Source organism: Saccoglossus kowalevskii, chromosome 10 (genome assembly GCF_978046115.1).
Source record: "Saccoglossus kowalevskii chromosome 10, keSacKowa6.1, whole genome shotgun sequence".
Taxonomy (NCBI): domain Eukaryota; kingdom Metazoa; phylum Hemichordata; class Enteropneusta; family Harrimaniidae; genus Saccoglossus; species Saccoglossus kowalevskii.
The window spans coordinates 13,409,155-13,431,054 of record NC_140650.1 but is presented as its reverse complement, the minus strand read 5'-3'; the positions used below and the strand labels follow the sequence as shown (position 1 = coordinate 13,431,054).

Below are 21,900 nucleotides of genomic sequence, written 5' to 3'. Positions count from 1 at the left end.
ACAGTGGTGTGTATATTGCTTGTCAAAACAAGTAATATTTGTATGATCTAAGAATACAAATAATTGCTGGTTTGAATGCGTTTCTATTAGAGATGCGATCTAAATAGTGAAAATATGGTAGAGCTGTTTAACACTATACTTGTCACTGCAAATATTAGTAATACCAATGATGCTGTATCTTCAACGTGAGTTTGTTCATTCTGTTTCTTTTTTTTCTTAAACTTGCTTTTGCTAGTTTTTCTATGAAAAGAAACTCAAGTTAAATTTATTTATTATTTTCCCATTGTTTATTGCTATTCATTTATAATCATCAGTTGTATAATATTCTAATTGTGGATTTACTGTACATAATGAAGTATATTAAATTGTTTTATTAGAAACATTTGTTGTTGTTTGTTAGGCATTCAGGGAACGTCACACTTCAACATGTTGAGTTCAAGGGTCATAATGATTATTATATAATGCATCGCCTGAATTAAATACTTAAACTGGACCAACTTATTTTCAACATATATTCAATTTTTGAAATTATATCAGTTTATTCTTGTATTTCAAAAACAATTCTAACATTTTTCCTTCTTTTTGAGAATTATTGTCTTCAAGGATTTAGTTATCAATGAATTTTCCCCCTTTTAACTTAGAAATGCACAAGATTAAGATGTTTAAGGACAATATTCAAAGTTCTAAAATATATAAACAGATATATTTTCTGAAAGCTTGGATGTGTGAGAATACATCATATTTTACATCTGCTTGACAAAATTGTCTTCAGTGCCTCCATTTTGTGAATAGAATCAAGTGCCCTGACTTTAGTCGTATGTTTTATTCGCTAACTGTGTTAACCTTGACATGGCCAAGCTTTCAGAAAATATATTTTATATGTCTTATTTCCTTGACTCGGAACAATGTTTTCTATAGTTCTTTTAATAAAAATTTTGTTTTCAACAAATCATATCTCTTCCCCTATGTTTGTCATCATTGTACATTTTTACTTAGGGTAATACATTTCATGTTGGTTATGATGATACCTACCGGTACTACTAGTATGTTACCACCATACCATCATTTGGTGATATTGACTGGAGTATCTGTAGCCCATACCTTATTAGGAAATGTGACTTCCAAATAGGGAACGTTGCATAATATTTCCAAGATAGTGGGTGTGTTTCAGAATTTAGTCGATAGTTCTTCTGATTGTCGCCACCCTGCTTTGTTCTTAGCTCCACATACACCAGGAGAAGGGAAAGATATATAATAATAATAATAATAATAATACTAATAATAATAATAATAAGCTTGTTATGAACTCTAAATGCTATATGCATTAGTCATTCGTTGACTGGAAAAAGTAACAGTTATAACTGGTACACAGATGTGTTACTACTGTAAACTCTGTATTAGAAGCTGCATCCCTAATAGAAGTCGCACCCATTCTTTTTGAAAATTCTGAACCAAAAATTCATTTCTCATGTGTAGATGCTCTAATAGAAGCCGCATTCCCTCTGTTGCATTGTATCATTTCAATAGAAGTCGCGGCTTCTAATACAGATTTTACAGTACTCAATCTAAGTTGGCCAACTAGCAGTCAATTTGGTTTACTAATATAGGCAGTCAATTTCTGCACATTACTTGCATCTCAAATGCACACACTTTATTTCCAAACTTAATACACAGATAGTTATGTTGATATTGTTTGCTGTACATTTTTTATATTATGAACAATCCACTTAAAACTTGGCACATGAATATTTCACGCATAATAATGCGTTTATTTTGTGACGTAATTACACACGTTATGCTACTTTTCGTGCTTTTTATAAACAAATATAGTCCCCATCAACTTAATGTTCATTAAGATATAAAGTACGGTGAGAGCGCTGCTTGGAATTTTCGTATATCTCAATGTAAGCACATTTATTTTGTTTGTTATGTATTATTTGTGTTGCAGTATAAGTGGGTTTTAAAATGAGTATACAGACATGAGAATGAGTCACAGAAATTATTTCCACATGAATGTTTTACAAATAATAATGCATGTTAAGATGTCTTGCAATCCAAGACAAACTTTCACAGATAGATTTTGTACAAAAAGGAGTGTGACTGTAAACATCACAAAAAAGAAAACAATTCAACAACACAACTACAGTTCACTCAAACACATTTTTTTTTCTTTTAGAAAAGATGAATACCATAATAATAGACATTTTATATTAAAATATTGTTCAAAGATTCCTTTAATGGAACTTTTTTCAACTATTGAAAGTGAAAGTGTCCTTCAACATGCTTTGTATTGCTTAATAGCCTTAACAAAATGATTAGCGAAATAACACACTGACATACTGTTGTGTTGGTTACAAGTGTTAGACTATTGGGGGGGAGGGGGGGTTTATATCTGTTCAAAATTTGTGGATAAATTGTAAATACAAATTGTTACAGGAAGCTAAAAGTATTCCTTTATTTTATGATTATTTTAATTGCTCATATTTTACTACATTTCGTGAAAACTTCATCAAAGAAATCTGGAAGTGCCTCTTACTTTGCATGGAAAAAAAACAAGATAGCACCAACCACAGTCCTTCTAGCGGGACTGCACCAACAATGGAAACAGAGAGAGATGGCGCAAAACTTAAATCTGGGTAGTCATCACCTTCGCATGCGTCAGATGGCCATAGCGTGTCATTATTTACAAACAAGCGTCTACCCATGAGCCTTTGCGTTATCAGCGTGTGTTATTGTCGCCTGTGACTAAATTCCCGCGTTAAAGTTGTGTACTGATAATGATCAAATCTTTCAGCATACACAATTGCCACCCCCGTCTTACAGGCTGGTAACAAATAATATCCGCTGCAATCCTTCAAAAATGTGAGTCTTAAACGTAAAGAAACTAGTTGACTGCCAATTTGGGTCATCATCATTGTCCTTATCCTCTTAACAGTGTTGGGTCAGTCATCGGGTACGATACAAACTCAAACCAGGCAGATTTCTGATCTCCCATAATGCACTGCTCCCAATCTGGCCAGAACCTCTCTTTCATTCTGTAACAATATTCTTCTAAATTCTTGCAATCACCTAAAAATAATTAATAATGGAATAAAAGTCCATTCTAGTAAAAATGCATACTCGATTCCTTCGTTATCGTTTGTAAAGCGCAATCCCATGACAACGTTACGTGACGTCATGACACAACTTATACTTGTACCTTTAATAAATGTCTCTATATTTGTGCCCGGTAAGTTCCATGTAAACTGTGCTAATACAGCGAATATTGAACAGTCTTCTTCACTCGGCTTATTCCCAAACATGTATGCTTTATTTCCTTAAAATAAATTAATAAACACATTGAAAATCTAGAAATGTAATTATTGGAATGTTAACAATAACATCATACTACCATGGAGCTATACAATCAATGTTTAGCCTCAGGGTAGTACTTGCAGCAGACAACAGCTGATCAGGAAAACCGCCAGGTCAATCACCCTTGCAACATTACTTTATTACATTATTACAATGTACTGGAATAATAATACACTGGTATTTATTGGAGCATTGCAAGCAATGTTTGTATAGACTTCGGTAGTTTGCTTCAATAGTTCGGTAAATCCCCAACAAGCTGGGATTAATCCAAATGGGATTAATGGATTTCAATTCAAAATGAAGTCACATTTCAAGCGAAAGAATTACATTATTTTTTTTATCAGTATATTTTGGCACCAGATGTAAATGTGCTATCACGATGGTGCGACTAAACTGGCACATTCGGGATTTTGTAATTTTGTTCGCGATTACAGAGGCTTCATGATTAGCTAAAACATTGAAAATAACTCATTTTTTTCCACCAAAAAACAAACAAAAATTTTCGAATGTGCCAGTCTACGAATAAGAGTCGCATCCGTGAGCAAACCAAATTTTACACTGGGACATGTTTTCAGAGAGCTGCTAAAAATCAGATAATCATTTACGTAAATACACAACAATCATTTGGGTAAACAATGACAAGAAAAACGAATTATGTGGAACTTGATCATAGTGCAGGGTTTTTGTGATGATAAGTTGCTATAGTTACGACGGTGAACCAGGTTTGATATTTACTGTCATATTGCAATTGAATGTTTTGTGCACGATGTTACGGTTATATAAAACTAAGTTCAAAACAATTCACCACAGGTGAGACTAAATATCACCTCATGGTAGTTTTCCTCGTGTCCCGTCAATGATTAGTGTTGTTTAGGACTGTCGTACCTTTGCTGAGTGAATTGCGCCCCCTACGGTAGCTGAGAATCAACGCTGACTTCACCATTCTCCGAAAAAAAACTTTACTGAACAAATGAAGCAACTAAAAAAAATGCACAAATAAAACTGAAACAAAATAAATAATACCAGAACATCTCGTACATAAATATACAAAATAAATTTAAAAACAATAAATTCAAGATCGATGTTCAAAATTGTTTTGTGTGTAGATTTGGGTCGACAAGTTCAAAGCAGTGAACCGGAATTCGATGAGTGAAAAAGCTTATTAAAGCGCGGTGGTCGTCGCGCAGCGAATGTTCGAATTTCATGTAAATAAGCAATGTATTTTACACGCGTTGTATACGTCGTTATGAGTCCCATATCGAAGACGACGCGGCACGACGACTGCCGCCCTTTAAACTGAATTATGTCAACCAACTATAATCGCCTCAATGTGTGCTCACCTAAAAACGCCGATAAAGCTAAGAAATCTTTTTCCACTCTACTGAATACTTCTTGCCTGGTATGCCTGCCGATTCCTTGCAAATATAACGTTTTCTTCATGACGGGTTCGATTGCCTTTCTCATCAACCATATCACGACAGTACGCTGTGGATATATGGTTGTCAGAAGATTGGAAGGGGTTTTGTCCAACCATTTTATATATGCCAGTGTCCTGAAAGGTGGTCAATAAACGGTGTTTGCGTTACAAACTGATATCATGAAGTGTGTGTTATAGCACGTACGTGTGATTGTGCACGTTCTATCGTTATTCTCTCGGCTCGCTAAAAGAGTCGATGGTCACAGGGTTGTTGCTCCCACTACCTAAGCTAATGATGCCAATGGGCGTATTTTTGTCATGGCCACCACGTCCTAAGGGCAGGTGCAGTCAACGATCCACTTGAATTACCTGACCTATACGTAGTCACGATCTTGAATTCGATATATGATTGTATGTATGAATTACGTGAATTTACGTGGAAAATATGACACATTCATTCATTCATTCATTCATTCATTCATTTTGTTCGTTCATCCGTCCGTCATCTGTCCATTCATTCATTTATTTTGTTCGTTCGTTCATCCGTCCGCCCGTCCATCCATTTATCCATTCATTCATTCATTCATGCATTCATGCATTCATGCATTCATTCATTCATTCATTCATTGTATTTCTGTGCACCACTTTTTTGTCGGAATAATCGGCGCTATAATCCGACTTACTTACCAACATAAATTTTCTTCTACCATTTCCCGAAACGCTCTCGCGATCGCCTTTTCCGTTGCATCTAGATGTGAATTCAGATTCACCTTTAATCTCTCGTTTAGGAATTCAATGATGAATCCCGAATCACTGACCACTTCGCCATTGTATTCTATCCACGGTGTGCGGTGGGAACGAGATAACCTTAAACTGTGCACTGACTGTAAAGTCAAGATACGTCATATTATAGATAGAGAACTGTGACGGCTGTAACGCCTTCCATACAATATATATGGTCATTGACCTCATTGTGCTAGTTACCTTGTCACTTTTCATGTCAAAATAATCCAGTCAATTCCCGACATACAAAAAGTATCCGCCATTTAAACGAGAATGTCATTTTGAATCGCTTCCAAAAATTACATGTTGAGTATGAAATTAACATATGCATCATTTCCAGTGAGGATTGGGTAGGGGGGTGATAACCCCGTTGATAACACACGATGTTAAAATTGCATTCATACTTTAAACATCTGCAAGTAAACCATCAGTGCAAAGTGTGAATGCAACTATAAATGTGGTGAGTTAAAATAAGTGATACCAGTGAATAACTAATTAAATATTGAATTTATAGTACGTACCAGCAATGTCATCAAACGGCTTTGTACGCGACAGTTTTAGTTTGCGATAATAATGCTGTAGTGTTTGTTATGTCTATATTACATAGTAATGTATAGAGGGGATCGTACACACTGGTGAGTGTTATGGTTAAACAAATCTCCATGGCTTTAATGCGCCAATAGTCGTCAGGCAGAGAATTCGAATTCCATGTCACATATCAAGTGTGACGTGTTGGCGTCACGTGATGCTTGAGTTCAATAACATATGTCATATTATACTTACCACGTACTTTATCGAAGCCATTCGTAAGTACGTTTCTAATTTCAGTGGAAATGGTGACATACTTGGGACAAATCGGCCCCGGCCAACTTGGTGTAAAATAACGGTATCTTTAGGGTATTTCGATCGTCGGTACCTAAATAGAATATATTTAAAAAACAACAATGTGAATAACCTTAGACCCCAAGGTCTAATGAACAACTTTTTTTTTTCGAATGTATACATGTTTTTAATCTCTTGTTGACCGACCTCTTATGTCCCATTGACTTGTCCATTTATTTTGCATCAGATTAGACTAAATTGTTTATACGAATAATGTTAAAGTTTTCCACAAAATGTTCGTATTTTACATAGAGTGATCATCTGAATATATTTAAAGTATCAATATGTTTTAAATGTAAAATTCTTGTTAAAATACTGATGTCATATCCAATGAAAAAGTATTGATATTATCGCAATACATCTAACCGTTGTCAGTGTGACAGAGATGCTTATGGGTCGACCATTTAAAACCATGGGGGGGTGACTGGAAGATTTGTTGAAAAAAATATTGCAAGCTGGATATCGAGAGAAAAAACCATGCATGCCAGGTATTGCAGGAACAAATTCAACATTCGAGAAAAAATAAAAAATGTTCAGACCAGATACTGCCAAAAAATGCAATGACCACATCCTTCCAAGCCCCCTCCTATGATTTCATTTGTTTGAACCTTGAACGATGGTATGATCGTTAACTCGTGTGATAACGCACTCGAATGCTATCGCATATGCCTGCCCTCGGACGTAGCCGGTATTGGATATATAACACACTTTATCATCTTTCATTGTGATCGTAATTACTGATTATCCTCAGATTTAATTATTTGTCGGGACATTCTCTGAATATAGGTCAAAGTGTATCACGTGACAGTCGATGTCACCTGATCGCATACACAAGCTGCATCTCGTTGATATGAAAGGCACTCCCGGGACCCCAGGGCCGGGACCCCGGGAGTCTCCGCGGGGCCTCTATATCGTACTGAATATACAGTGTTAGTAAATAGGAAATATAAATAATAAAAACCATGAAGGCAGTCTCCGACTCTGATGACGGATTTACAAGTAATAATCCGAGAAATTCGGGATGATGTCTGATCTCTTCTCCAGTTCGAATTCTTCCTGCAAACACTGGCAGTGGAAGCCACAATTGTACTTACCTGTCTCTCAGATGTTTGTATACAATGACCGAGATAGTGGCAGCTGCAGCTACCCCGCCGATAGCAAGGCTGGTGTTGTGATGAGATCTGTCCCAAGTATCCCAAGCCCAGCTGACAATCGCCATCTTGGATATTACAATTAAGTGTTCCGAGCACTCATAAATAATTACACATTTTATCGAGATTATATTCCATTGGACAGGTTGTTCTCAGATGCGTAATATTTAATCGGCGGCGTAATTACACACGTTATGCCACTTTCCGCGTTTTTTATAAAAAAAAATATAATACCCATCAATTAACTGCTCATTAAGATATAATGAATATATAATTTTCGTATAAATGTTATTTCAATGTAAGTACATTTTTTGACAATATTTTCTTCTTCAATTTTATTTATTTATTTATTTATTTATTTATTTATTTATTTATTCATTTATTCATTCATTCATTCATTCATTCATTCATTCATTCATTCATATTTATTCATTTATTTATTTATTTATTTCGCGAGAGACCAATTTTTGTCAATTCCAAGAGTTGGTGGAAATAGCGAAATTTCCCCCCTTCTATATACATTTCGTACCTCTGAAACCGTCTCGTAAGAAAAAATACATCTGGCTGTGAAATGCCCACCAACACATTTCCTGTTTTGGATTTGTGTTCCACTGATAGACAGTTACTGATTTTGTTGTTGAAAATAATTACTCGTATCCGAGTTACTAAATTTGAGGTACTAGTATTTCTCGTGCTGTAGCTACGCCCACCTATCCTGAACCAGTCGACTGATTCCGACTTTCCGACTAAAGTCGAAGTAAAAGTGCGCCACTAAAAGCCAAAATATGAGAGGAAGCCATACTCTTGCGCTATACTTTTATAATACTATTAACTATATATATTTTCGGTCGGCGTTTTTTGTTGTTGAAACGTTTTATTTTTGGTGGATGCAGCAATGCGTATGGTAAGTGTTGGAATTTACTACGCGTTTCCAAAGGATCCGAATTCGTGACATCAGTCAGACGAACGACGTAAAATCAATGAGAAAAACTTGAGAAGGACATTCTCTCTATACCATCGTACCGCAGATTCGCCGAAAAATTGTCTCCATTTAAATTCGGCCGGTGGTAGAACTCATTCTCGCTCGCCAGAGTATGTTTTCCGCCCCATTCAGTTGCCGAAAGAGGGCGTGGTTTGGAGGCAACCATCAGTTGCCGAAAGAGGGCGTGGGTGCGACGATGGTAGAACTCGGCCAGCGGTCGAACTTAGCCAGGTTATACGTTAATGGGTCTGTGAATGGGCCCGGTGTTAATGGGTGAAGGTGTTGTCGATTCCAGTGACGCAGCAAGCACTTTGTCATTTTCTATCAAAGTGCAGAGCGTTGTTGATTTCTAACAAGTACTGACTCGGCTGACTGCCCCAGTCATATCATGTTGTTTTTTTTTGTAAACTTGCTTCACTGATTTCGAAAACAGTTCGATTTATTGAAATCAACAACATGTCAGGGAAGCGGTAATGTTGCTGGGCAGATAATTTCTTTTTCTGGTAAACTTGTGTCGCTGAATTCGATAACAAAACACTCCTGTTTGCAAATGAGAAGCTAATGAGGAGCCTTGTTTTAACAAAAATAAAGTTGCAGTAGACTGAGTTTTGAACCCATTCCATGCTTAGAAAACATAAAAATTAATAATAATGAAGTACCAATACTAGTATATGATTTTAGGCGAGAAAGTAGCAGGCATTTCATAGGTACTTTAATTTTATCAATCTATTTTTTGTTCTTTCCCCTCGTTTTGAGCTACTTTTTTAAAAGAAATTTTGGTTGTAATGATTGTAGTGTTTAAGTCTATAAACATGTTATTTTGAACAGTATTCTGTATTTATTTTTTCACTTTAAATAACTTTGGTTTACAATACGCAGTACTTATACAATTAATTTAATAAATACAACAAAAAACGAAGTAGTTATAATTACTCTATATACGTAATAAATACTAGTATACAAAAGATCTCAAATGAACCTTCAAGCAGTTGTTTTCTTGAAAAAAATACACTTGCAAACATCAAAGTCATCTGGGCAGATTTAGGGGATACAGGGACATTATTGCGCCCCTTGCCACTGTTACTCATACACACATGTCCCACAATTCAATGCGTCAATGACGTCATTGCAAATATACATCCGCCCGTTGTCATTATATGTGAGCGTGGTCTACCATTATATGCAGAGAATGGAATAAAGAGTCACGTGACGCGAGACCACAACCGCTATCAAAATTCCATCGTCATGGCAACTAGGTCAGACAACGGTAACAAGCTGTAATACTGGTGTGCTGTCCGAGTCCGTTGCATATTCCGGAGTCTGCTCAGTCAGTTTAATCTCACGTGCGCTCCGCCTTCGAATGAGAATTGGTCCAGAAAACAGCAATAATGCCGACAGGCATAAAATTAAACCACTGAAGCAATAACAGTAACGATAGTCTTGACTATTGTCGAATATCCATCCTGAAAACAATGTATAAATACATGTACAATAGGGTTAAGTATGACAATAAATGCAATCGAGGGAGATGTTTGACCATTTTCATTTTCATTATTCAACCAATGTGTCATTTAATCGCTGATCTACTAGTATTCACCTATGCACCCTCTATTTTAAATAAGGAACTGCCTTTTCATCGTTAGTACATGTACATGTGCAGCCCACATGCGCGAGGCATCACGTGAGTGTCAGACGACATTTGAGTGAAGTGTACTAATATTGAACTTTGGATGGGTAATAAGAATATAATGGTATTAATCATTTGATGAGGTGTGTGAACAAAAACAATCACAGTAACTCTAATCAAAGGTCAGCGTAGCACAATTGTACTGCACGTATTTATATTCCCCTACTAACACCACCAAGAGGTCATGAGGTGAAAGGTTTAATTTGGAAAGAAGTACGCTCATCTGAGCAATGTGTGATACACGTTGCGGCACTGTCAATCAACCGATATCATCCTGACCTCAATTGAACTATATGATTCTTAATAATAGATTATGACTTAATTCGTATAAGCCATTAATGTCCATACGCCACGAGCCAAGCCAGTGACGCAACAGTTGATTGGCAAATCGCTAGTAGTCGGAACAATAACACGGTCGTGCGAGTTGCAACACACTCGGTTGAATTGATCTGGATATCGAATAATGTTTCATTTTTATTATTCTGTGGACCAGGGTTGGATCGTGACTCGCGAGGGAGTGTTATTGAATTGCCGTAGGCATTTATAGTGAACTTACACAATCGCCAAAATCTGATATTTAGCCTTGCCATGTTTACAAACTGTCTGTCATGCATCTGTGAAATATGTCCATAACAGGGTTTATATAAGAACCGTTGTCTTACAATGCGCGTTCGAATTTTTATGTAAATAAATGTTTTTAAACGCGTTGCATACGTCGCATGGGACTCACGTCGAACACGACGTGGCGCGGACACGACGTGGCGCGACGAGCTTGGCGCTTCAAATAACGATGAAATAAGTCATACCTGTGATCGGCGGTCCAATAAGTGCGCCTAGTCCATGGCAAAGATTGCAGAATCCAAGAGCAGAAGGGAGCTTCGCCACGCCCACAAAGTCCTTCAACGTGACAGCTAGAAGAGGGTGATACACGCCGTTTGCAAGTCCGAATACTCCATACAGAATAGCAAGCCCGGTGTATTTTTCACAAAAATAACTTAAAATGTTGATGAATCCACAAATGAATATACTTATTGCTAGCGCCCTCGCCGATGACAGTAGACCAGAGTCAATAACAACACCATGTCCAGCACGGCCTATTAGGCTTACGGCTCCTGTGATTGTCATTAAAGTCGTTGGTAACGGATAGGGTATTCCGAACGACTCGGCACGAGGCACTAGGAACAGCACCGTCGGGTAAAACCCAACTGCAATGACGAAGTACGCTACTGCCATGAGAATAAATAAGGGGTTGCAGAATAAAGCAAAATCGATGAAATTAGATAAGAATTTGCAGCATTGTGTGTCTTTAAAATTCACACATGAACAACAGTGGACGTTTCTTATTTCTTCTACAACTATCTCAGTAGGGACGGTGACGTTATTTTGTAATTGAGCGTCAAATGCAGGATTGAGCGTCACGTTGACGTCATTCCACGTCAGCGCCGCGTCAGGACCACGCTCTTCATCGGTGTCGCTATCCAGTATATGTTCACCACCAGTTATTATTCGTTGGGGTGGCGGACGAAACAAGGCCCCGCAAATACATATATGTGCGTCCATCGCACCCACACACATTAGGGCATTTCTCCACCCGAATTGGTTGATAAGCAGCTGATAAACTTGGGGAAGCGCGATCCAACCAATGGCGAATCCAGAAAATACGATTCCATTGGCTAAGGCGTATTTTCTCTTGAAATATCGCGCGATGAATGCGACACTTGGCGTCGACACAAGGCCGTATCCAAATCCTACAAAAAAAAAAACAACAACATGTAATCAGTATTATAGAAGGAAATCGAGATATTTCTACAATTCGTTGGAATTTGTTATTATTCGCGTGATTTTTCTCGTCGTTGTCGTGTTGCTGTAAATGTATGAAATCAAATCGAAAGCAACGTTTCGTGGAATTCAGCAACTATCGACAATTAACAGTAATACTCCCGGATTGTCTCCATTTTTTTGTATCCGTGCGCGCACGCCACCACCTGGATGTAAAAAGTAAATAATAGCTGAATGCAGCTATTGTATCAGTCCGCGTATCTAGGCAATGTGGTGCCCGTCCCGGTCTTGTATATGTTTACTTTAATGAACATGCTTGTATGTAGTGACGTCACGTTATGATCATTGGTATTAAAACGAGGAAATGAATAATAAATGTGCTTATTTCGTGTATTACCTGTTACTATTCCATAAGACACGTAAAGATGAGAGACATCAATAGCGAGCGAACTTATAAATATCCCGATGGTAGATATGATACCGCCTGCCATTACAACAACACGGCAACCAAACCAGCAATTTAGTGCACTAGCAACCGGTCCTAAAATATAAAGAACATGCCGGTAACAATTTTGCGGGACGTTGAAGATCCTTATTGGTCCATCCGTGGCGGGAGGGAGAATTGTACAGACAAGAACCAAAACTTAAGTACATGAATTACGCAACAATAATGTTTCTGTACTGCATACGTAAAGCCAAAAAATGAAAGTAGCAAAGAATTGTAGTTACTGTAGAATATGGTTAACGTGGAGCACTTTTGAGTAGTCTTTTTTTCAGTAGTGCATCTTGTTAAAATCTTGGAGCTCGATTTATCATAAAATAAAACCATTCTTTTGTCAACGAACATTAGTTTAACGAAATACTAAAAGAATTTCAGAATTTTATCGAATCTATGTTTGTTTCCAAAATATCAAACTAAATTATTAACTAAATGTTGTAGAATACTCAAGTTACCCACATTGCATATTTAATTTAATTAACCAAACATTTATTGTTAATTGTACAATATAATTGTAAAGTATACAAACTTATGATAGGTTGTATAATCTTAGATCCTCCATGGTCTATGGTCTGATATATAGCGTATATGTTATTATTTATGAAACCTCATATCTTTAATGAAAAGTCACTATTGTCTATAAAGTCTATTGTATAAACTAGTCGTAGAACAATGTTGTTGTTTTTTTAAATTTTATAGCTATTCTATATATTTAGTTGTGTTTTTTGTGTGTTTTTTTTGCAATTAATTAAATGTCAATAAATAACGTTAAGCACACTCAAAATGTGAATTTGGTTAAGCGGACAATTTTACGAGAAACAAAATTATTTAAAAAAATGATATTTAATTGTTCTGTACCTCCAGCGTGATACTATTTCGACATCCCATAATGCATTGCGTTTAAACTCGATAACATGCCTCGTGGTGTACTTGAATTCGACTTGAGTCGATGAGAGATCCAATGCTATATAAAACACGACTTGGCCTTGAGCGCTATAAATAGCCTCAAAGAGATTACGCTATCTTTGGTGAATCTGAGTTCACTATGGCTGTGATCGATAAAAATAAATCGTAATACGCACGTACGCACGTGTACACTGCGTCCGTCAGGTTTTGGGCCACTACTACTAGTATATCTGGCGATCAGTTAACACATACTGAATCGGCTGGTGTCCGTGTTATATTAGGATATCCGCATTATGGTGACGGAAATCAATATTTGCCACTTGAGTACTCTAACAGCTGACGTTTTGAAATACGTTGAATGAACACATGCATTACCTGTAGCCAAGGTGACGAAAAGAGCCGTGCCGCTAACACCGGCAATCTCACTAGCACCGCAACCAAAGTGTAGCTGTAGATTTACTATGAATGGACCGAATCCGGTCAAACTGCCCTGTGATAGAAGTAGTGCAAAATGGGCTGCCATGACAACCACCCAGCCCCATCCTCCATCAGGTGGATCGTCTTCATATAATATTGTCGGTGTAGATAATGTTGTCTTGGTTACCGTCTTTTTCTTTATTCTCATAATCGTCATGTTATGTTTCTTTATTGCCACTAGACTTCTACAAAAATAGAGAACAGACTAACATGAGGTTATCAGATACCAGTATTTCACAATCAGGTTTCGAAATTAGCGGAACACGAGCTTTATTCTTGAAACATTGTTTCAGTATCCCGAGTACCAACGCATCGAATGGTCCAGCGTCTACTGAATGGTTCAAACTGTACATATTATTAATTAATATATTACGGATAAACATAATTATAGTTACATATGAGCTAAAATATAAAAAAAAAAAAAACTGCCGACCTAGACTTCTTATATATGCTCCGCGTTCAGCTAGTCACTATATGACGTGTGTGTGCATACTATACCGGTATAATACGTACACATCACGCAGGGGCCATTGCAACGTGGTACTTGGCACGTAAAAGGCAGGGCACACATCTCGCTACCCACCACTTTGACGCATTCTCCCCAAAATACCAGCATTATCATTATTTTCAAACTAATTTCATTAGAGTGGATTTTAAACTAATTTGTAATTAAGCAAAGCCTGACAGTTTAGATAAAATCCAACTTTCACGCGAAAAAAAAATGTGTTAGTTCTAGAAAAAGTTAGTTCTGAGGTCGCATAAATTTCACGTGGAAAAGTAAGAGCAAAATAAATAGAGAGGAGGATGACAACTACATTTATGTCGTCTGCGCGCTACGTGCCAACGCACGACAACTAAAATAAGACCCGTAGACCAAACTAAATTGTACGACAAAACTAAAGTAATTAACATAAATAAAACTCCATATTAAATCGTGGAACGGAGAGAATAAAGTTCGAAACATCCTTTAAATGTAAAAAAAACAATTACCTCTTTACGGTATCGAAGGCTATCGTCGTTTCGTTGTCAGCAACTTTTGTAGAATGCGCAAGAAACGACATTTCAGAAGGTGTTTAACGTACGATGTAGATTCTGCGCATGCGTTATTGCTGTCCGAAAACAAATACCGTCAATTTCAAAGTAGGTACTGCGTTCATAGTCGCGATTGTTCGCAAAAGCGGCTGAGTGCTAAAATATGTTAATGGAAACAACCAAGCCCAAATCCATAGTATTACCAAGGTAACTGATCAGTTCAATTAAAACGCACAATTAAACTGTTGCCAAATCTGTGTAAAGTTGCGCTCAATGAGGAATAGAGAGCCAAACAGTCAGACTCCCTCCCCACTCCCTCCTACCACGCCTTCACTTACTTGATACGCGTATAATCGATTTAAATCAGAACTACACGTATTCTTTGGTAATATGATGGTTCGCAGTTGAGATACCAAACCTTTGTGTAAATCGTCATCAAGATTTTTTACAATAACTTACATTATGGGAACGATGGAACTAACCAAAATTTCACAACAACTTGATTTATGTAATTCACAACAGAAAACCGGCGCTGTTTAATAGGACATTTGCTAGAGCATTCGAGCCACAAATATTGAAGCTCTAGTCGATGGTGATCGCCTCCAGACTTCTACAAAAACAAGCTTCTGAATTTATGGAACTTTATCATTATATTTCTGAAGACCTTTTTTTTCATTGAAACATTATTTGAGCGTCCATGGAATGGTTACGAAATAATTAAAAATCTGTCTATTATCAATTAGTAGATACAAATAATTATTGTGACAGATGAGCTAAAGTACAATAAACTGCCGACCTAGTTCCCAGTCGAACCTCGACACTTCCTGTTCTGCGTTCAGCTATAGTTACTATATGATATGTGGACACCGTACTAGTATAATACGTACACATCACGCAGGGGCCATTGCAACATGGTACTTGGCACGTAGAACGCAGGGTACACATTTCGCTACCTACTACCTTTATGTATTCTCTCCAAAATACCAACATTTCATTATTTTCGACTATTATATTATAGTGGAACTAATTCGCAATTAAAAAAAGCCTGGCGGCTTAGTTAAAATCAGACGCAAAAAAAATAGCATGTGCATCACGATACGGTGGAAGAAAAAGTGAGCTATGAGGTTTAATAAATTTTCACGTGGAAAAAGTAAAAGCAAGATAAATAGAGAACGGATTAAAACTACATTTATGTCGTCTGGGCGCTACGTGCCAACGCACGACAACTAAAAATGGACTCCAAACTGCAATTGTACGACAAAACTAAAGTAATTATTAATATACGTCGCGGAATAGAAAGAATGAATTCCAGAGCATCCTTCAAATGTAAAAAAAATACCTCTTTACGTCATCGAAGACTATCGTCGTTTCTTTGATACAAACGTGTGTACAATGTGCAAGAAACCTCAGTTCAAGCGGGCTTATCGACACGGCACGATGTAGGCTATGCGCATGTGTTACTGGTGTGGTGGAAACAAATACCGGCAATTTCGAAATAGACACCGTGTATAGTAATTGTTCGCGAAAGCATTCAAGCGCTAAACACGTTAATAAAAACAACCAAGCCTAATTTCATACTATCACCGAAGCAAATGATCAGTTCAACTAAAACATAAATAAAACTGTTGCCATTTTTTTTGTAAGGCTGCGATCAACTTGCGGGAATAGAGTCACCAGTCATAGCCTCCATCTCCTCCACATTCTTCCTCCTACTACATCACCACTCCTTATTTGAAACTTACATAAGTCATTGTCGATTTCATACAGACGGAAATATGGTTATGTATTCGATAGTGATACGGTGGGTTGCGATTGAGAAACACCAATCCTACGTGTGAATACGTTACTTGGTCAAGATTTTCGACATAAACACACGATATTATGGGATGGAAACGGTAGAGCTGACTCAACGGTCACAATTTGCTCTTTGGATGGTAGTAATGACGTTGAGGTTCGCAAAAAAAAAAAAAAAAACTGTGGCACTGTTATGATGTTTAGTCGAAAATCCGGGCCAAAATCACCGATAGTTGTATTATTTACCATTCAGATTGCAGTGCCAATTATATATTTTTGATCCAATTTTTAAAAATTGTTATAATACCAATAAAACTGGATTAGGCACATCACTCGCAAATAAAATATACGCGTAAATCAAAGTTACCGGCATTCACGTGTAAAATGCCGTAAGGTTATGGCCTTGGGGAACACTTGAGCCGGCACGCTAAGCCGGTACATAGACTGCGAAAAAAAATTAACTGAAAAATGATATAATTTCATTGACGAATATGAAGGAATCAACTACATATTAAAGTGTAAAGTTGCTTACTTGTGACGAGAATTTGTGGAGCTCAAAGGGCGACCATTTCAAAGTATAAAGCTGCCAAAGTAGTATATTGGCTTTGCTGTTGGTGTTCAAACACCACCTGACAATCAAGTCACGTGATTGGAAAAATTTGTCAATGACACTTGCGGGGGCAGGCTTACGTGCGAAACAGCACGACTGTACCATGGGAAGACACACGTGTGAAAACACCAACGTAAGTCAGTGCGTCATCGATTTTTTTTACTAATCTTATTGATGTTGGATTTATTGCGTCCTGGAAGTCAGTTCCGCGTCATTATAATGTCTCGGTACCGGTACCAACGTCTGGGATAAAGATTTCCTACCGAAAGTATAATTGAACTTGAATTTGATATTTTATTTCAGGGAAGATTCTTAGCGTGTCACCAGGCTTTTATAGTTCATCGTGTTTTGAAAAAAAAAAATATTTCGGTGATGATTTTAATTTGACCCTGTCGGCTTTGATTATTTTTGATTTATTTTGGGGAAAGTTTGACTCGGACTATATTATGTGGCAGCAACTGTAGTAGTACGATGGAAGCTGTGATAATACAGTGCAAGAAATATAAGCCATTGTCTATGTCACGCCCGGTATTAAATACGTATGAATCGGGCACACAGTAATATAGTGCGTTTTCTGTTATCGAGACCCATTCTTTGGAAGAATCACGGTAACCTGGATAGCGGTCCAGATAAGAGAATGTCCCACGTTTCAAGAAGTCGGAAAATGTACATACTTTCAGCAACTTATGATCGCGAAGTATGGTTCAATGTGTCGAGCACGTGAATAAAATGTGAACATGTTTTGAGGAATGTTCATGTTATATGATTCAGTCAATTTAACAATCAATAGAGTAGAGCGAGACATAACAAATATTAGTCTCAACTTCGCTGTCGACAATCTAGGTCACATGCCATGTGGATAACCTCGGCAATGCTTAAAGTTGGTTTTAAAATGTGATCTGTACTTTTTTTTTATCGCTATCGTTTTTGTAATCCCTTTGTATGGATAGAGGTGACAGTTTCATCTATCTACAGCATATCTTAACCATTCTACAGCAAAGTTGACAGTCAAAAAACATACGCTGGCAAAATATGAATATAAAATTATGTTGACACTCGGTCTCCCCTTCTACTAAACCCGTCCGTCTTTTCACCCCGTAATTGAAGGGTGCGTACTTAAAGCGCGGTGGTCGTCGCGCAGCGCGTGTTCGAATTTCATGTAAAATAAACAATGTATTTTTCACGAGTTGTATACGTCGCTATGAGTCCCATATTGAACATGACGCGGCCCGACGACTGCCGCCCTTTAAAGAGGAAACTTCCAAGCCCAGGGATTGCACCAAAGAATTATGGGACACTATTGTTTATGTTGTTTACAAAGTTAATCTATCTTTTGTTATCCATTGTAATTTTAATCCAGAAAGTAAATTTGTTGTGAAATTAGGCTTAATTGGAATTGCCGGAAACTTTCATCACCTCACACACTCCACGCACAACAATGTATCAGTATTACGTCACGTTTTAATCACGTGACACGCATTAGGTCACGAGGGGCTGGCAGGCTGGACCGAGGAGTACGTGTGACGCTACACGTCCTCCTACCAAATACTGCCGCATGTAACGCATGCTGGATAGCGTACTTTTAGTAACGAATACACCCGATGACGTCGTCAGCTGGTATTCGCCAGGCTTATACACGTGACCGATAATGATGCGACCTGAATAATCGAGAACAATCAATGTTTACTACACCGCTACATCACCATGTTGAGGGACAGTGGCAACATATATCCCACAGTCCACTTGTCATTGGAGACAAATCCGGTGACTAAATGCAGTCTATCATCGTGAGATTTTGAACAATCGTTGAATATGGTGTACTCGGAATCGCTGAATTCCAGACTAATTCATGTTCATATCTAATTAATAAAACGGTTACTAGTTTACATGAATTTAGGACTTACTAAGCGTTGATGCTGCCCACACCAAATATTCACGTCACTTTCATCATTTGATCTATTACATGCAAGATAGATGACTGGTATACATTATACATGTACTTGTACCGGCATCTCTAGCCAAATCTAGCGCATACGTATTGACCGATTTCACTGAAATATACCATATGCATATACACATACGTCTGTTATTTTGTTTTGCGTTTTGAGGCAATATGCATTTCTGCGAGTCAAGGTGTAACCAATTGTCAATGACACTGAAAAGCGAAATGTATTAAACAACGCTTGCTTTGAATTACTATAATTTACATCTGGTGCGTACTCAATGCACACCGTGGGATGACACGTCTTATATATGGTCGTATTAGCGTATATTGAAAAATGAACCGACTTTACTACACTTGTTCATTGGATCATATTTATAGAGTATATACTAACAATATGGACTAGTACATAAAAATGTTGCTGTGGGTCAAAACGTGATATTGTTTATTCAACGGAGATGTATTTAATCAAATACCCGGGATCAAATAGTAATATTGTTCTATTGTGTATGGCCAATGAGCTGTATGACCTATGGGTCGTATGACTTATGGGTCGTATGGAAAATGTACTGTAATACCAATGGGCCACATGACCAATGGGCTGTATGAAAATGGGTCGCACGACCAATGAGTTGTTTGACCAATGGGCTGTATGAAAATGGGTCGCACGACCAATGGGTTGTTTGATGGGCATTTTTAATAATTTGTGATGGAAAGTTCATTTGGGAAAGTAAGTCTTGGCGTAAAATTTTGTATTTAGAACTTTCCATCAGAAAATGTATTTCAACTTCTACAAGGTTACTATCACACTGCTTACAAATTGTGTATCATGTTTGAATGTGTATGCCTGACTCTTTTAATCATGGTTGCTGGTTCTAAGTTTGACCATACTAATGTTTTATATTACTAATATATACGTATGGTTCATAGCAGTAATCGTTTTTAAATGTTTAATTTCCGTAGTTTGCTATCATATTTTCCTTTTGTTATTTTCAGGTAGTTTTGATCAATTTAATTTTTACAGTGTTAATAATTTTTTGTGAAAATTCATGATAAATTGGTTTCTGGTTCAAGTGGAAAATTAAGATTAATATTTATTATGTTATATATCACCGAAGACTTGCACATATATATTATATATAAATGCTATATAACCTAATTGGTTTGATGTTATATACTAGGTTTTGTTGAGTGCAAATCGTCGTTGTTGCTTTCTTCTGCTAAGTCTTCTAGCTCATGGGATATTCCCTGATAACGTCATCAAGATACCTAGATATGTGTAGTTAGATACACAACTGATTGTTTGTTTGTTATATATCAATTTTTGTTGTTGATGATTTTAGTGATCTTTTGGAAAAAAATTATGGCTTTAGTTTAAAGCGGGGGAGTCGTCACCTACGCATGCGTCAGATGGCCATAGCGTGTCATTGATTACAAACAAGCGTCTACCCATAAGCCTTTGTGTTTTTACCGTGTGTTGTTATCGTCGCTTGCGCAGGTGACGACCTTCCGCTTTAAGATAAATTAATCGCCAGATTCCTCTGTATGTTGATTTCTTTCTGCAAGCCAGCTGATGTTCGTGACATTGATACTAATTTATCTTTGTATAGCAGTGATGTAATCATTCAAAGTGACTGGATCTAATGGTACCATACTATTATCAAATCTAAAAAGTTAAATAGGATACGCATCCTTGTTTAATTTTAATCTTGAATATCTCTGTTTTTATTATTAACTGTAATTGCTGCGTTGTTGACACTGTAGACGTGTTTAATTATATTATACATTTTAATATTAATTCCTGCTTTAAACATTGTATAAAACAGACCTGCTCTCTAAACGCTGTCAACAGATTTTCCAAAGTCCACGAAGCAGAAATAAAATTTATTACTTTGTTTAAGTTATATAAGAAGATAAATTTAATTTGTTGTTTCACAGTTTTTGCCCAAACTTGCCTGGTTTATATTTATCGTTTGCCTTTCTTCTAACTAGTGTTTTAATCTGTTATATGACAAATGGGTTGTATGACCAATGGGTTGCATGATTAATGGGTTGCATGACTAATGGGTTGTATGAATAATGGGTTGTATGATTAATGGGTTGTATGACCAATGGGTTGCATGATTAATGGGTTGCATGACTAATGGGTTGTATGACTAATGGGTTGTATGATTAATGGGTTGTATGACCAATGGGTTGCATGATTAATGGGTTGTATGACCAATGGGTTGCATGACCAATGAGTTGCAAGACCAATGGGTTGCATGATTAATGGGTTGTATGACTAATGGGTTGCATGACTAATGGGTTGTATGATTAATGGGTTGTATGACCAATGGGTTGCATGATTAATGGGTTGTATCACCAATGGGTTGCATGACTGATGGGTTGTATGACTAATGGGTTGTACGATTAATGGGTTGTATGACCAATGGGTTGCATGACCAATGGGTTGCATGATTAATGGGTTGCATGACTAATGGGTTGTATGGTTAATGGGTTGTATGACCAATGGGTTGCATGACTAATGGGTTGTATGACCAATGGGTTGCATGATTAATGGGTAGCATGACTAATGAGTTGCATGACCAATGGGTTGCATGAT

The 21,900-nt window shown here is 37.2% G+C and overlaps 2 protein-coding genes across 2 annotated transcripts; both read right to left on the bottom strand.

The window, feature by feature from the left end:
• Positions 1 to 1,615: 1,615 nt before the first annotated feature.
• Positions 1,616 to 7,655, bottom strand: LOC100370308 (failed axon connections homolog). The gene is made up of 6 exons (XM_078009179.2): positions 7,531 to 7,655; positions 6,338 to 6,470; positions 5,459 to 5,655; positions 4,695 to 4,906; positions 3,200 to 3,316; positions 1,616 to 3,069 (listed from the first exon to the last, which is right to left on the bottom strand). Exons 1-6 carry the CDS (start codon positions 7,653 to 7,655, stop codon positions 2,921 to 2,923), a joined length of 933 nt encoding a protein of 310 aa, XP_077865305.1. The 3' UTR covers positions 1,616 to 2,920.
• Positions 7,656 to 9,384: 1,729 nt separating this feature from the next.
• Positions 9,385 to 17,380, bottom strand: LOC102802013 (monocarboxylate transporter 12-like). Its single transcript, XM_085504717.1, has 5 exons — positions 17,276 to 17,380; positions 13,816 to 14,102; positions 12,433 to 12,576; positions 11,063 to 12,004; positions 9,385 to 10,032 (listed from the first exon to the last, which is right to left on the bottom strand). The coding sequence occupies exons 2-5, from the start codon at positions 14,072 to 14,074 to the stop codon at positions 9,827 to 9,829; spliced, it is 1,551 nt and encodes a 516-aa protein (XP_085360843.1). The 5' UTR covers positions 14,075 to 14,102; positions 17,276 to 17,380; the 3' UTR covers positions 9,385 to 9,826.
• Between the last annotated feature and the right edge of the window lie 4,520 nt (positions 17,381 to 21,900).